This window comes from Bison bison, unplaced genomic scaffold, assembly GCF_000754665.1.
Source record: "Bison bison bison isolate TAMUID 2011002044 unplaced genomic scaffold, Bison_UMD1.0 scf7180017864530, whole genome shotgun sequence".
NCBI lineage: Eukaryota > Metazoa > Chordata > Mammalia > Artiodactyla > Bovidae > Bison > Bison bison.
Genome location: NW_011495080.1, coordinates 9,351,888 through 9,368,184, shown reverse-complemented (window position 1 = coordinate 9,368,184; position 16,297 = coordinate 9,351,888). Strand labels below are relative to the sequence as shown.

Here is a 16,297-nt window from a genome sequence, read left to right as displayed (position 1 = left end):
TGTGAAGTGATGATACGTCATTGTGGTTTTGATTTACATTTCCCTTACAACTAATAATGTTGAGTATCTTTTCATATGCTTACTGGCCATTTGTGTATCTTCTTTGGATAGATATCTGTTCAAATTCTTGCCCATTTTCAATTGTTGAATTACGATATTTCCTTATTCCAGATACTAGACCCTTATCAGATATGTTTTGTGAATATTGTCTTTTCACTTTCTTGGTAGTATCCAGTGAAGCATAATGTTTTTGGTTGTTTGTGCTTTCTAAGATGGTGTTATTGCCTAATCCATGCATTATCCACCATTACAATGTTTTCTTCTAAGAGCTTCTTATTACACTTAGGTCTTTGATCCTTTGAGTTAACTTTTGTATATGGTGTGAGGTGGAGATCCAGTTTCATTCTTTTGCGTTTGGATATCCAGTTTTCCCAGGGCTTCGTTGTTGGCTCAGTGGTAAAAAATCCACCTGCAATGCAGGAGACTCGGGTTCTATCCCTTGGTTGGGAAGATCCCCTGGAGGAGGGCATGGCAGCTCACTCTAGTATTCTTGCTGGGGAAATCCCGTGGACAGAGGAGCCTAGTGGGCTGTAGTCCTTGGGAGTCACAAAAGAGTTGGACTAAACAACAGCAGTCCAATTTTACTGGTACAGTTTTTGTTGAGAGGTTCTTTCCCAGTTATCTGCGCACCCTTTTTGAAAAGCAGTTGACCATACATTTTTGAGTTTATTTGGGGCTTCCTTTTTGTAACATTTTGGTATTCATCAGGTGACTGTCCTTACCGCCCCCCTCCCCGCCTTTTTTTTTAAAGATTTATTTATTTATTTTTTGCTGTGCTGGGCCCTCGTGCCTGCGTGTAGGCTTTCTGTAGTTGTGGAGGGTGGGCTTCTCCTTGAGGAGGCTTTTCTTGTTGTGGTTCACAGGCCCTATAGTGCGTGGGCTCAGTGGTTGTGGTGCATGGGCTTAGTTACTCCATGATGTGTGGGAATCTTCCTGGACCAGGGTATTAAACCCGTGTCTCCTGCATTGCAAGGTGGATTCCTAACCACTGGACCACCAGAGAAGTCCTATCCTTATTTACACTGGATCTTCATATTGGCAGATATGACTGAGATATTATTGTTATATCTAAACAGGCAGATAAACGTGTTAAGCTAGTCCTCCTTGTAGAGCTAACAAGATACTCTCACCTAGTAAGATATGATTTTTAAGGGAAGATGTTTGCTCTTGGTGCTGTGAAAAAAAAAAATTCTGGTTTTATTGATGTATTTATGGTTTTCTATGGGGCTTCCCTGGTAGCTCAGCTGGTAAAGAATCTGCTTGCAGTGCAGGAGACCTGGGTTCTATCCCTGGGTTGGGCAGATCCCCTGAAAGAGGGCATGGCAACCCACTCCAGTATTCTTGTCTGGAGAAGCCCCATGGAGAGTGGAGAGTGCATCCATGGGGTCGCAGAGTCGGACACGACTGAGCAACTCAGAACATCATGTGGTTTTCTGTACCATCACTTTTTTTGCCCAAGTGTAGTGTGGCTAGGTTTTTGTATAAGAGATTTTCTGTCTTTTGGTGTTTGTGGTCTGGGGGTTTAAGTGTTAAACCAAGTCATTTATCAGTATCTAGTGATGATTTAAGGTGGGGTTGCTGTTGCTGAGCAGTATTTCAGTTGTGGCCTATAAAGCATGTCACTGTTAGGTAACTCTCCTAGTAAAATCTTAGTGGGTTTGATCAGTTTGAGTCCCCATTTTCCTTCTCAGCTGACTTATTTCAGTCTCTGTCAGCCTCGGACTCATGCCCTGAAGCCAGGTCCTCTGAATTACACCACGTTTCTCTGTAACCTTTATTGGCAGAGCTGAGAACTGTCTAATTCATGACTTCAATCAAACTGACTCATTGTGACAGCTGTTTTCACAAACCTCCTGGTGTATCAGGTAGGGCTAAGATCAGATCGTTTCTCTAGAATATGTCATTTTATTAATATAATTGGATAAAGCAGTTACCATATGAATTGCTTTTTATGCCCTATAAATTAGCAATTAAGGATAATTACCACATTCATGAAAGTTTGCAACATGAATCAGTACAGCTTTGGCAGAACGATTACCCCTGACAGTTTCCTCTCAATCTTAACGTTATTCTTCTGAAATTAAAATTCTGAATAACAGACAGTATTTTACTTGTTTATTGTTTATCTGACTCCCCGCACTAGAATGTCTGCTCTCCAGGAGCAGACATTTTTGTCTGTTTTAGTTCACTCGAGGCATGTTACTTGCCTGGAACAATGCCTGGCATATAGAAGGCACTCAGTAAATTTATGTTGAACAAATAAATGGATTAATCAGTGGATAAAAATTGTAAGTAATCAACTTACATGTCAGATCTAGTGACTTATAGAAGAAAAATGACTTATTTTCATGCCATATGAGATTCATGTTAAGTTTGATATATAGACCATTGGTCTTTTTCATATTTCACTTAAAGACATTTAAAATATTTTCTCCCCAGAAGACCTTTCCCTTGGCTTTATTCATTAGGGAAACTTAGGCAAGAGAAGACCATTAAATATTTTTATTGAGGAAGAACTTGAGTAAAGACTTTTGACAAGTGAGACAGGTGGAGGGAATTGAAGAGTACTTGTAAGATGATGAAATGGAGAGAGCGAAAAAACATGGAGATGGAATGTGTTTTGACCTATTTCAGTTTGCATAAATACTAGGAAGGAAATGAGTTCTTTCCATGCAGACAGGTCTCTTCCTTCCATGATGGTCTGTAGACAGTCTTCCTATCTCATTACTAACGCTGTGGCCAAATGAACGACAGGGAGAGCGTTTCAGAGGAAAGACGTAGGCATGTTAGTCCTTTCTTCCTGGGGGCACAGGAACAGCAGTGCCTGCCACAGTGAGTATCTGTCCTTGGAAGGTTGACTTGGTGGTTGTCGCTTACATTTGCACCTTCAGTTGTATTGGGTTGGCCAAAAAGTTCATTTGGATTTTCCTGTAAGCGTTTATGGAAAAACCTGATGAACTTTTTGGCCAACCCAATAGGTGTTGCGCAGCCTATAAAGTCATCTCTCTCTAAGATTAATTCAAATGTGGACTGTTGCCTGAATGGCCTATTTGGTGCAAAAAAAGCAAGGAGGCTCTAACAGCAGTCTTCAGCATAGCTTTCAAGGTGAAAGGGGGGGGAGTGTACAAAGATTTTTCAAAATTCCTTCATATAAATTATTTACTAAAGATCTTTATGGGGCTGGGATAATAGTTATAGATCCATTGTCCCCCAAGGGTCTCGTCTACTAGATTGAGGGCGTTAGAGGCAACACCTTGCTGGTATTTAAGGGGAATAAGAGGGTACCTATCAGCCATTGTGTTCTTGAGCTTTTCAGCAGGCTTTGTCAGGCTTGAGAAATAAAGATTGTTTCTTAGCTGGGGTCAGTGCTCATTGCTCAGCCATGGCGAGCATCTAACTGGGCTTTCCAAGACGTACTAGGTCTTCAGGGAGAGCTTTATGAGTTTTCGTGAAAGCTTGACAAGAATCGAGGAATAGGCCTTTGAGACAGAAACTCTGCTTTGCACGCTGTGTACTCCTCAGTCCTGTGGAGACTGTACGTGATGTCGAGGCAGGTATTCAACAGCGTGCTGTTCATGTGCCGCTTGGTGAAGAATCGACTGTAAACGAGTCACTTCCAAGTTCTTTTCTTTCTTTGGCCCTTCTCATTTTAGGAACATCAGCCATCCTGTGCTGTAGTGTATCTGTTCTTTGGCTTTACTTTGTTTGAGGGCTTGTCTTTTTAAAGTGTCAGATCCCTGGGATGATGCCCAGGGCATGGGTTCTCAAGAAAGGCTGTTCGGTTGGAGGCTGTAAGGTTTCGATTGCTGGTAACACTGGATCACAGAGGATAAAATGAAAAAATGACTTATAACTAGATAAGGAAGGCAGTCTTTTATTATGTGTGTGATGGTGTAGCCAGGGAGGTGTAGACTACTCGTAGACCAAGGTCTGTGTGCTTAAGTTATTGGGGATAATGAGATGTTACTATTTTTTTTTTTTTTAATTAGAATGTGTGTATTTTTCCGACAGAGTTTCTGTAAGAAAGTAGGATAGATTCATAAGTGGAGTACTGTACAGCCACAGAAGTGAATAGTGTTTTGGCATGAATGGGTTTTACCAAAAAGGGGCAAAAGAAGCAAGTCAGTGATGAGTTTACATTGCTGTCGACTCAGCGTATATAGAGATTAGAAATAGGAGATGAGGAAGCACCATAGTGCATGGAAACATATACACAAAGGTAACACTATAGAAAAGCAAGGGAGAGGTTATCACGATGGTTAGAATAGAGGTGGTGGTCAGCAAAAGGGGCTGCGAGTTAGAGGGACATGGCATCCAAGGTCCTGCAGTGTTCTAGTTCTTCTTTTATAAATTTAGCTGCACTGGGTCCCCCTTGCAGCCAGGGGCTCTTCACTAGTTGTGGCACTCGAGCTTAGCTGCCCCACAGCATGTGGGATCTTAAGTCAGAGATCGAACCCACGTTCCTGCATTGGAGGGTGGATTCTTCACCTCTGGACTGCCAGGGAGTCCTCAGTGTTCTAGTTCTTAACTTGGGTGATGGTTACTTACTTGTTGTTTCTTATTCTTTAAGATGTAATGGATTGGCCAAAATGTTCGTTCAGGTTATTTCCATAAAATCTTATGGAAAAACTCGACGGAAATTTTTGGCCAACCGCATTCATATATGTTTAATGCAGTTCTTTATTTGTATTACTTGCCCACAATTTAGAGCATGAGTTAAGGTGGAGAGGCGAGGGAGACAAGTCAGCTAAGCAGATGACTACTGAAGTGGCTTCCCTTCCTATTCTTTTTTTCCTCTGAGTCAGCTTCTTTTCCAAGGACTGTTTCCTTTACAGAAAACTCCGTGGTCTAGTCTGCTGTGAAGTTCTACACTGGCAGGGCTCTCCAGCCTTCTAACTATTTGTTCAGCAGCTATTTGTTTTGAAACATGGGATTAAGCCTTTCAGCTCATGTGAAGGCGCTGCTCAAGCCTCCCTGGTGATGAAATTGTGTAAAGAATTTGAATAGCTTGGGCGATGTTTGTCATTTTTGCTGTGTGCCTTTTCTTCTCTTCTGCCACGTGAAACCCTTTCTCCCTCCTCCCTGCAACTATCTGAAGTGAGCTTTAGAGCTCTTTCCATAGTTGCAAGTGGGTGGTATGCTAGACATCCTTCTTCAGAGAGGGCGAAGGAACTACTGGGCTTGGGAGCCCGAAGGTCCTTCTTCGATTGCCCTGTTTTCATCACGGAGGTCATGAGTTTTCTAGAGGCTCTCCTTTAGCCTAGACTGTTTTAGCCTAGACTCTGAGCACTGTGTTTCTCTTTTAGCCTAAACTCTGTGTTTTTCTTTTAGCCTCGACTCTGAGCACTGTCTGCAGAGGAAGGACTGAGTCCTGGACTCTGGCCGCACTACTTGCACCTTAGCCCTGGGCACCCTCGGGTCCTTCCGGCTGGTGTGGGTGGTGTGTCAAGGCTTCTTCCTTCAACATCCACTTTTCTCTGGCTTTCTTCCGTTGTTTGCTTTTCCCATCGTAGAACAGCTTGTGTGGATGGAGACATTAGCTTCTTAATAATTGAAAAGAACACAGGTGGTGGTCAGCTTGCTGGGATGAAATTACAAAGGCTCTTCTCCATGACTCACATGCCTCTTCACCCTCCAATCTTTTCTGACTTTTCTATCATCTTGTTTAATTCTCATTTTTATTTCTGGGTCAGTCCCTTTAGAATCAACCCCAAGGTTTTATGTAAGTATTTCTCTTAAAAAATTGAAAGTAATCTTGTTCATTCAGTCGTTCAATAAATGTTTGAGTGCTGTGTACTGTTCTAGATGTTGGGGATACAGTCGTGGACCATCTCTGTTATGGCGATGTTACCTTTCAATGGCTGAATTTTTGTTTCTCCCTCGACCTAGGTGCTCTCAGGGTGCGCCATCATTGTCCGCGGGCAGCCTCGTGGGGGTCCTCCTCCTGAGAGGCAGATCAACCTTAGCAACATTCGTGCTGGAAACCTCGCCCGCAGGGCAGCTGTCGCACAACCCGATGCAAAAGACACCCCGGACGAGGTAGGTGCTTTTCCTCGCGAGCCTGTGGACCCTGGTGATAGTCTCCTCCTTGACTGCACGTTTGATGTCCTTTCTTGTATGTATATTTTGAGTATTTTTATGTCACAGGACTAGTGATAGACCCACAGTGCCATGCCTTGGTTTATGCATTCACTGCCTTTAATCCCAGTAACTCCTTTCTCTTTTCCTCATATACTTTCCCGTAAGTTTAGAGCCTTTCCAGGTTTATTAGCCTTTTCAGGTTTACCGTGTTTCTCTTTGAACAGGTTAGAATATTTCCTAGATAGTCTCAGCTGTTTGAGGTTGGTATTGGTTATGGCCTAGCCCCTTCATTTATGTTTAAATCCTTCACCTTCAAAATTCAGAGGGATGCACAACAAAAAATCTAGTTCATCTCCCCGAACACTACAGGTGTTACTATAGTCTTGAGTCGCCAGAGACATTTGTCATCCATATAAGCAGACGTTTAATGAAAAACATGTAGTTTTTTCATCTGTAATAAAAAGCATTTTGTTGGACTTAAGATGATGAAACAGTATTCAGGAAATAGAGAAAAATCATCCCCAATTCTCTCATCAGCAATTAGATTCTTAATAGACAAAGATCAGTTATTTTCCATTGGTCTTTTCTCAGTAAGCACAAGTATTGGGAATAACCGTACTGTATACGTCGGTTGTTCAGTGAGGATTAACCAAGATGGTGGAGAATGCTTTGCACGGGCCTATGAGCTACTTAACAGATGTTAGCTGTGGTCATCTGTGTGTGCTCAGATACTCAGTTGTGTCTGACTCTGCGACCCTATGGACCGTATCCCACCAGGCTCCTTTGTCCATGGGATCTCCTAGACAATAATACTGGAGGGAGTTGCCGTTTCCTCCTCCAAGGGATCCTCCTGATCCAGGGATTGAACCTGGGCCTCCTGCATTGCAGGCAGATTCTTTAGGGCTGAGCCACTGGGGAGGTATGTGGTCATCACTGGTGCTGTTTAATTTCTGCAACTACAAACACTTCTCGTACGGTTAGCCCAAGTACTGAAGAGTCAGTCTCTCTCAGCACTTTTCAGATTTTGGCTGCTAAGTGGTTTTCTTGACCAATGTTTTGAATAGTTCTTTCCTTTCAGTTTTGTGTTGTGTAACAGCTTGCCTGCTTTGCACAGAAGAGTGTTGGCTAAAGCCAATCAAGCTTATTTCCCCAGAAGGAAGAAGCAGGGTCACCTCTAGGAAAGAAGGGTTGGGTTTTCATTTCCTGTTGCGTGGGTGAGGATCGAGGCCAGTTGGAGCTGGTTCTAAAACATCTTAGCTGTAGCCTGTGCAATGGTACAATAAAATCTTACCAGAACTATCCCAGCTGAAAGAACACCATGCAGTCTGACCCCCACTCTCATTAGTTCCTTATATTTCTGTGGCCGAGTTAGTGGGTTCTTGTCTCTTCCACAGCAACTCAGTTTCTCCTAGCAACTCTTCAGAGGTCCCTGTGACATGAAGTATTAGAAACCTGCAAAGTTCACCCTTTGTCAGCCACAGCCACTATTTCTCTGTCTAATAGTCTGGTCTCTCCCTGCCTTGCTGTTATGTGGTTTCCCCCTACCATGCCCTTGAAGTTTCTCTGGCTCAAGTAAGGAGTGATGCCAACTAGTAACCCAGTTCTGAAAACACCCCCAGCTTTTATCGAGGACTAGAGATTCTGCCTTCTTAAAAATTTCTCTTCTCCATTCTTGAAGCTTCATCGTCATTGTTCTTTGTTCAACTCTGAACATGTACTTGGAATATTGAGAGAACAGTCTGTCTGCCTTCATTTTCCTGTCCTCTAATCCTTCCACTGATACTCTCAAATCTTTTTGAAACATAATTTCATTTTTTCCCTGACTCAATGTTACTCCCAGGTATTTCAGCGATTCCTCATCCCTGCTTGGACAGATGTAAATGCCTCAGCCTGGGATACAATCCCTTCTGTAATTTGGCTTCTAGTCTTCTCTCACTGAACCCACTCTGGGATGCGAAGTCCCAACCCCAAGGAAGTATTTGGGTCTCCTAACAGGCCACCCAAGTCCTGCTGGCTCATGGCGCGGCTCAGGCCACCCCCTCCATCGGGAGCTCTTTGTCTGTCTTGTGCCCTGGTGATCACCTATCATCTGCTAAGATCTAGCTCCCTGACAAGTCCCTCCTCACATCTCCTTTCATTATCCCCTTTTGGTACTGTCATCCTGCTCAGTGCTCCTGTGTCTCTTTACTAGATTGGCAGCTCCTCGAGGGGAGGGACCTTCTCTCATATCAGTGTTTTTCTGACTGGTCAGTGCCTGGCATGAAGCAGGTATCCAGTGAGGAAGCATTTCAGTGGATAACAAGGAGAAAGACCCCAAGCACCTCCTTTTGAGGATCAGTAGATTGTGGAACTTGGCAAGGCTTTCTCTCGGGCTTTCCATTGTTTTGGAGCAGGTCTAGTTTTTTTTCGCATTCAGAGTCAAGAACGTTTTTGCCCATTTACTTCCCTTTGTGTCACTGTCCCAAATACCGTACCCTTGATTATTCTCTGCCTTCTTTCATGTCTGCTTTCAAAGAAACAGCTCTCTCCTGAGCTCTGTGGCACTGAAAGCAGCCCTGCTACGTGTCCCCAGCCACCACTGCCAGCTCCAGGCTAATCCCTGGCGTTGCCTGGCTACTCTAGGCAGCCTGGACACTGCATTTACAGCCACTGTGGGAATTATATATTTATTTCCCACAGATTTATTATGCTCTCATTATGTGTGAAGCTGTACATTGGTTTCATACGAAGTACAGAAATGAACGTCACAGTCGTTGTGTGTTCAGTGGAGCCTTTGAAAGTTGGGACGGTGAGGTGGCTGGGCCAGAGAGGGATTAATTACATACACAGGTGGTACAGGGGGATGGTGGACTAGCTAGCTTTGAGGTCTTATGTTGTTGTGGGATTTAATGTTGTTTCAGTAGTTTAGGAGTCTACCTGGTGCAAAGAAAAAATGGGAATTAAAATTCCATTCATCACGGTAGACACCAGAACTTTGTGTGGGTCTAGGAGAGCAAACTGCTAGATCACCTGCTATTGAGCATTCTGAAGGGAAGAGGCAGTTTTGAGAATCAGCCACTTAACAGCCATTGCTTTGTAGATAGAGCTCTGGGACATCACTCGACTAGATCACAGTCGTTCTTCTTATGGGGCCATTGTGGGCCGTGTGGATGAGTGTGTGCATGCTCAGTCCTGTCCAGCTCTTTGTGACCCCATGGACTGTAGCCTGCTAGGCTCCTCTGTCCATGGGATTCTCCAGGCAGGAATACTGGAGTGGATTGCTATTTCCTACTCCAGGGGAATCTTCCTGAGTCAGGGATTGAACCTGCGTCTCCTGCACTGGCAGGCAGATTCTTTACCACTGAGCCACCCGGGAAGTGGTGGATGAACGCTTTGAGTCAGCTTCCCTATATGTAGGGTGGTTCTGGGAGGCACTGTTGCGATAGCCTTCTCCATGGGGTATCCTTCTGCTGACTGTCCTCTCTATGGACAGGACTGTCTCCTGGAGTGCTCTGTTGCATTGGGAGCAGTGATGTGGTCAGTTGCTTCCCTGAATATCCCAATTGCCTCCCTTCCTGGCCCGTACCTTGTCCAGTTATTGAATTTGCCCAACCCTGGATGGAATACAACTTGCAAAGGCTGGAAGATTAAAGAAGCTAGATCATTTTCCTTCCAGGATAAGTTATATGTCCTTCTCAGGACCTCTGGTGTGGCTTTCTCTTGCTGCCCAGTGACTGACCAGCTGTGAAACAAGTCCTGAGAGAAGGGTGCTCCTTCTGCAAGCCTTAAAAGCTTTTAGTAATCCTGCCTAGTTGGTAGGAAGTGGAAGTTCCCCCATAGGGGTTAGCTATTTCTTTGTGAACTAGCCCTTGATAAATGAATTTTTACCGAAGCCTTGGCTTCCTTTGGGGCACTTTGTTTTGTCAGAGCTCTTCATTTGGGGAAGCAGTGTATTACTGAACTTTGGGTATTAGTGTAGTACTCAAAACTGAAGCCTAAAAAAACACAAAAACTGAAGCCTAGACATTCGATCTATGGCCGAGGATGTTTTTAGAGTAAGTGACTAAGGTGATAAAAATGTGCAAGGCTCTGTTAATTGGTTTAGTATTTGTGTCTGTGATGTGGCTGGTATTTGGGCTCATTATCAGTCATGAGACTCTCTTTGGTTACAGGTATCTACTTCCATTATTGTGGTACGGGACAAAGGGTGGAAACAGGAGATAAAAATATGGTGAGCTCCGTATTGCCTTTGAGTGGTTGGCTCTTTTGCTTATTGGTGCTTTGAGAAGAGTGCGTTAAATGAGTGAGCAGGCTTGTTTTTGTGTCTTTAAGAGCACTTACTTAGGATTAGTTCTTCCCAGAACTGTCCACAGTTGGTGTTGGCTGACAGTACTGGTTTTATGAACACGGGCCCAGCAGGTTGGTGGACTGCCACCTTTAAATTGGATTCTGGTTTCTGGGAAGTCATGGATGTTTTTCTTCTAGAAAAGCTTCTTGGCTCACCCCATGGAGTAATCTTCATGGACTGAAAAGGTAGGCAGATGCTTCCTTTTCCGGTCAGTGATGGACTGTTTTGCCTTTACTATGCAGAGCCCATGTTTTGAGGCTCCAGGAGGTCGTAGCGCGTGCATATTATATACCACCCTGCCCTTTTGTATGTTAATTGTTTCTGCCTGTGAACTTCTGCAGATCATGTCCTCCTTGAACTCTTACCCTCTCCTTCCTCATTTCTGTTCTAAGGGAACTTAGGGCACCGAGCTAGGTCCAGACTGTAAATTCAAGTGCTAGTGACCCCTGACTGCAACAGGGCTTCTTCAGAAGAGACATTTCCCTTTGTCTGTACCATCCCCAAGGTGATGAGGCAAAACCATCCTTTTGCACAGCATCTTCAAATCACACGGGGGCTCTGTTTGTACCCACTGTGGATGTGTGGCTCAGCCCTGTGTCAGGGTCTTTAACGGGTGAGAGGAAAGAATCACCGTTGTCAAGCTGATCCCTTACCGGGGCCTGTTACTAAGTAAGAAGTAAACTGTAGTTTGGAATAAGACAGTTTTGGAGGTGAGGAAAGTCCTAGTGCTGGTGACTGGAAACCATGGTGCCTGTTTTTTGGGCTGGTGCAAGTTACAGCAACGATTAGACCTTCATTTTTTAGGAGCCCCTAAGTGTGTGAGCCCCCACTCCAGTACTCTTGCCTGGAAACTCCCATGGACAGAGGAGCCTGGTAGGCTGCAGTCCATGGGGTCGCTAAGAGTTGGACACAACTGAGTGACTTGATTTTCACTTTTCACTTTCATGCATTGGAGAAGGAAATGGCAACCCACTCCAGCGTTCTTGCCTGGAGAATCCCAGGGACAGGGGAGCCTGGTGGGCTGCCGTCTATGGGGTCGCACAGAGTCAGACACGACTGAAGCAACTTAGCAGCAGCAGCAGCAGCAAGTGAGCCGGGCTGTGTGTGTTTCATTTTTTCCTTCTCCTCAGGGCCTAATGTGTTTGCCAGGTTGTTGAAGGAGTGAAGTTGCTTGGGTGTTGATTGTGTAGTGTGAAACCGGCCTGGCTCCTGAACGTGGTGGTTCTGTCTTTCAGCCCTGGGCATTTCCTGCTCGAGAGTTCCTTCGGAAGAAGCTGATTGGGAAAGAAGTATGCTTCACGATAGAAAACAAGACTCCGCAGGGGCGAGAGTATGGCATGATCTACCTTGGAAAAGGTGAGTAGCAAGGGCACAAGGGCTCGTTTTTCTCCTAGTCTAAAGTTTCTCCCAAGGTCAGTTTTCACCTGGTGGAGGTGGCTCTGGACGGTCGGCTGTGGGTCTCACTGGGAGGGTGCAGAACTCGGGGTACGTAGGTGCAGAGGAATGGCCCTGATCCGCCTGCTCCTTGTTCATCCTGTGCCTGCTTTCCTGCCTTGGTTTAGATGTGTGTGGACAGTGTAGTATTCGTTTTCTCAATATGCAGGCCATCAGCCTGTCGAACTCATTGGCTCTGTGCTTCTAGGTCAGGGTGCTAATTGAATTCCTATAGATTTCCTATTGCATCTTCTATTTCCTTTATCTGTCTTGTGGCTCTTCTTCTCCTGTCTTTTCTCTTTAAGAAAGCATGATTTGTTTAGGGCTTGTGGTTTTCTGCAGGCCACACGATTTATAATGGAGTGGAAAGAACACAGGCTCCGGAGTGGTATGATGTAGGTTCCTGGCTCTTCTACTGTGTACTCTTACTTGTTGTTTTTAGTCTCTAAGTCGTGTCTGACTGTTTGTGATGCCATGGACTGTAGCCCGCCAGGGTCCTCTGTCCATGGGACTCTCCTGGCAGGAGTACTGGAGTGGGTTGCTGCTTCCTTCTCCAAGGACAGAGTATGCACTCAGTAAATATATTTGTGTGTGCACACACATAGGCCTGTGGTTTAGCTGTTTAACTGTAGCTGCCATTTGGAATTTAATTTTATTTATTTATTTAATATTTTCGGATGTGCAGGGTCTTTGTTGTTGTTGCATGGGCTTTCTCTAGTGATGAGCAGAGTCTACTCTTGGTTGCGGTACACAGACTTCTCACTGAGGAGGCTTCTTTTGTTGTGGAGCACAGGCTCTAGAGTGAGAGCTCAGTAGTTGCAGCACATGGGCTTAGTTGCTAAGGGGCACTGCCATGTAAAATTTAAAGTTGTATTTAGGAATTTGCTGTTTAAACTGATCCACGTGATGGAATGGATATAATTTAGCATGTTAATAATGCACTGTTTGATTTGATAAAACCTGGCACATAGGAGATGATTGATAAGTATTTACTAAGAGTGATTTTGAAATTATCTGCATCTTTCAGTTTCAATGGCTTAATGGCTTAAAGTTTAATATTTTCACTCAGTTATTTTAACTAACTCTCAGTGCCAACTGCAATGAAACAGTGCTTCAGCTAATTAATTAGCGTTCACACATTTATCCTGTTTTGTGGCTACTCTTTTTTGCTATATGTAGATGGATTGAAATATTCATTTAACTGTAGTTGACTTACAGTATTATGCTTCAGGTATGTAGCTTCTGATTCTTTCCCATTATAGACTATGACAGGATATTGAATATAATTCTGTGTGCTGTACAGTAAATTCTGGTTTACGTGGCTACTAGGTTTTTTTTTTGTTTGTTTTTGGCTGTGCTGTGTAGCTTGTGGGATCTTAGTTCTCTAACCAGAGATTGAACTTGGGAACCTGGCAGTGAGGGTATGGGGGCCTAACTACTGGACCTCCAGGGAATTCTCCTGTGAATACTCTTTTTATGATGGAGGAGAATAAAAGAATATGAGAATTTGTGGTTAACCTAGAACTTTTTTTTTTAAAGGCAAAGATGATTGATTAATCTTCAAATCGTGGGGAAAATATAGTCACCCACCTATTCCGAATACCAGCCCCAATTGTGACTTGATCAGATTTGTACTTTGATTAGTAATAAGTGAGTATTGTATCTCTGTCCTACAGATTCCCCGTTTTCAGTACTGTATCCATAACATTTTGTTGCCTTCTTTGGGAGTTTGGCCCAGAGAATTGTGTTTTTCTCCCTTTTGAAGGAGCAATCAACTCATTTAGAAATGAGCCAGCCAACAGCCCTTTCAGAGTGCTCTGTGCCAAGGAGCTGTCTGAGAGCTATCGGGGTTGCTGTTGACCGGCTGGTTTTATGGCCATTCACCTTCTTTGTACCTTGCCTTCGTTCTTTCTATGCACTGACCTGTTGATACCTTACTGCTCAACTTTTCCCATAATTGTGGAGTTCTTCCTTTTGACTTCCCACTCTGTGGGATTATTCCTGTTGCTCTGAAAGAATCAGTGTAATATTTATTGATGGCAGATAGCTGTGTGCTTCTGTGTCTGGCCTCAGCAGTAACTCCAGTGCAAAGGTTCTTGTGATTCACATTCAGCTTCAGAACCTGAACTTTCTTTGTATGCACAGCATTCATCTCAACCTTTTGTGTGTGTGCTAGAAAAGGGGGCTTATGATTTGCCTCAGAAATTTGGACAGGGCTAATGGCAGGGCATTTAGGTTGGGTTTGGGCCTAGTATGTAGACTTCTTGTTGCTTGCAGAATTCAATGAATGCATGGCATACTGAATATAAATCTTACAGAATTTTATTCTATGCTGATGTTACCTATCAGCTAGACTGCTGTGTTTCAGTTTATCGAGGAGCTTGTTCTCTGCTATATTAAAGATTTTTATGTGGTGATTCCCTCATAGATGTCTTCTTTTATCGTTTTGGCTGACAAGCAGAGATTTAAGAGAATACACCAAGCCTAAAAGCTTTTTCGGTGGCATGGAAATGCAGTTAATGGTCCTGGTGCCCAGGTGGAACCTAATCGGGTTGTGTTTTTTGTTTCACTTCATTTTTCTTGCCTCCTCTGAAGGCTGCTCTGTGAGATTGGAAGTCTGGACTCTCTCCCTTGCATCTCTTAAGAACACGAGAGTGTGTTTATCAAATGATGTAGCTTGTTTTGGTGGCCTCCTGGAGAATGGGACATCCTGAGAGGGACTGGACTCTGGTGTAAAACATAAATGGGCCACCCTAAGTGTCTCTGCCATCTGATTGTGCAGGTGTGGGGGCTGCCTTTGGATTCTGTTGTTTGCATTCCTGCTGTGTGCTTGGCACTGCACTTGGCGATTTACACACATTGAATTCCCTAAGAACCCATCTAGACAGGCACTCTTCCCATTTTATGGGTGAGTATGTGACTGAGGCGCAGAGAGAGCTGTGAAGTGGCAGTGTTTGTATTAGGCACCAGCCTCTCCTCCTTAGGTCAGTGTTATTTATCCTCTCCCTGGCTGCTACTTGTGCCTTGCTTTCCCGTCAGTCTCCTGGAGTTCCTGAGATTGCCTTTGGCTTGGGAGATACACTAAAAAATAAGCCCAGAGAAGATGTATCTCTGGGTCCTAGAGATGAGACATTTTGAGGGAGAAGAGGTTCTCTGAAAAACCCAACCCCAGCCTGCTGCCTTGTCCAGTTAGTGGGTAACATTATTCCTTGAAGAGCTGAGGGTAAAAGTGGTCCCAGTAGAGCCCTTTTGCTATTGGAGATGGATTTAGACCCAAGATTCATGCCTCTTTTTTTTCCTTGTCAGATACCAATGGGGAAAACATTGCAGAATCACTGGTTGCAGAGGGCTTGGCCACCCGGAGAGAAGGCATGAGAGCTAACAAGTAAGTCTCCGCTGCTCTTCTGACTCTCAGAGTTCTTCCCTCTCCACCATGAGAGCTGAGGGAGTGGACTCCACACTCGCTTTGATGCATTTTCATTCCTGCCCCCTGACATAAAATGGGTAATATCAAGTGTTCTCCTGTCTTCTAAAAGAACATCCCTGCCCAGGTATAGGTGTGTATTGTTCTGAGTGAGGAGGTTTCTCTGCATTTGTGAATGGCATTTGGTATGTGTGATCAAAAACTTCTTTGCTTAGCGACAAAGAGGTGCCATGCTTCATATCATAAGAGTCAGTAGGCTTGTTTCTTATACCATTGATATTCGGTTCCAGAGTATTTATCTATCCATTCCCCAGTATTTATTGAGCATGTATGCCAGGCTATGTTTTAGGCACTGTGAATATGGCAGTGAACAAAGACACTTAGCTTCTGCTAACGATTTAACCAGGAGACAAACAACAAACCAATCAACAAATAGATGTACAATATTATATCAGGTATACAAGGTTACGTAAATGCAGGATAAAGCAGAGTGAATAAATAAAATTCAGAGCAACACCTGCTGCTTGGAATATAGGAAAACTGACAGGGGCTGAGTGGTTCTGTTTTCAGGGAAAATTTCTGTCTCTCCCAAGCCTTTTATATCTGTTTTAGCTGATGGATCTGTAGATACTTTAGTAATAAGGTGAATGTGTTTGTTGTTAATAGCAGTGTGAATTCGTTAGAAATGAGTGTTAGGTTAATGGACTTCCAGGTGACTCAGGTGGTAAAGAATCTGCCTGCATTGCGGGAGACCCTGGTTCGATCCTTGCATTGGAAAGATCCCCTGGAGAAGGAAATGGCAGCCCACTCCGGTATTCTTGCCTGGGAAATTCCGTGGACAGAGGAGCCTGGTGGGCTACAGGTTGTGGGGTCACAGAGTCAGACACAAGTGACTAAACAACAATGTCAGGTTTATAGTTGATATATCAGGTTCAAGTTCATCAGTGTTGGCACCTCAGAGGGATGGGGGT

General features: G+C 44.1%; 1 protein-coding gene across 1 annotated transcript in view; it reads left to right on the top strand.

The window, feature by feature from the left end:
* Positions 1–16,297, top strand: part of SND1 (staphylococcal nuclease and tudor domain containing 1) — a 421,950-nt gene that overhangs the window by 26,885 nt on the left and 378,768 nt on the right. Inside the window, exons 3-5 of the mRNA XM_010831720.1 lie at positions 5,950–6,099; positions 11,704–11,824; positions 15,209–15,287. Coding sequence (XP_010830022.1) covers positions 5,950–6,099; positions 11,704–11,824; positions 15,209–15,287 — 350 coding nt within the window. The remainder of the gene's footprint in view (positions 1–5,949; positions 6,100–11,703; positions 11,825–15,208; positions 15,288–16,297) is intronic.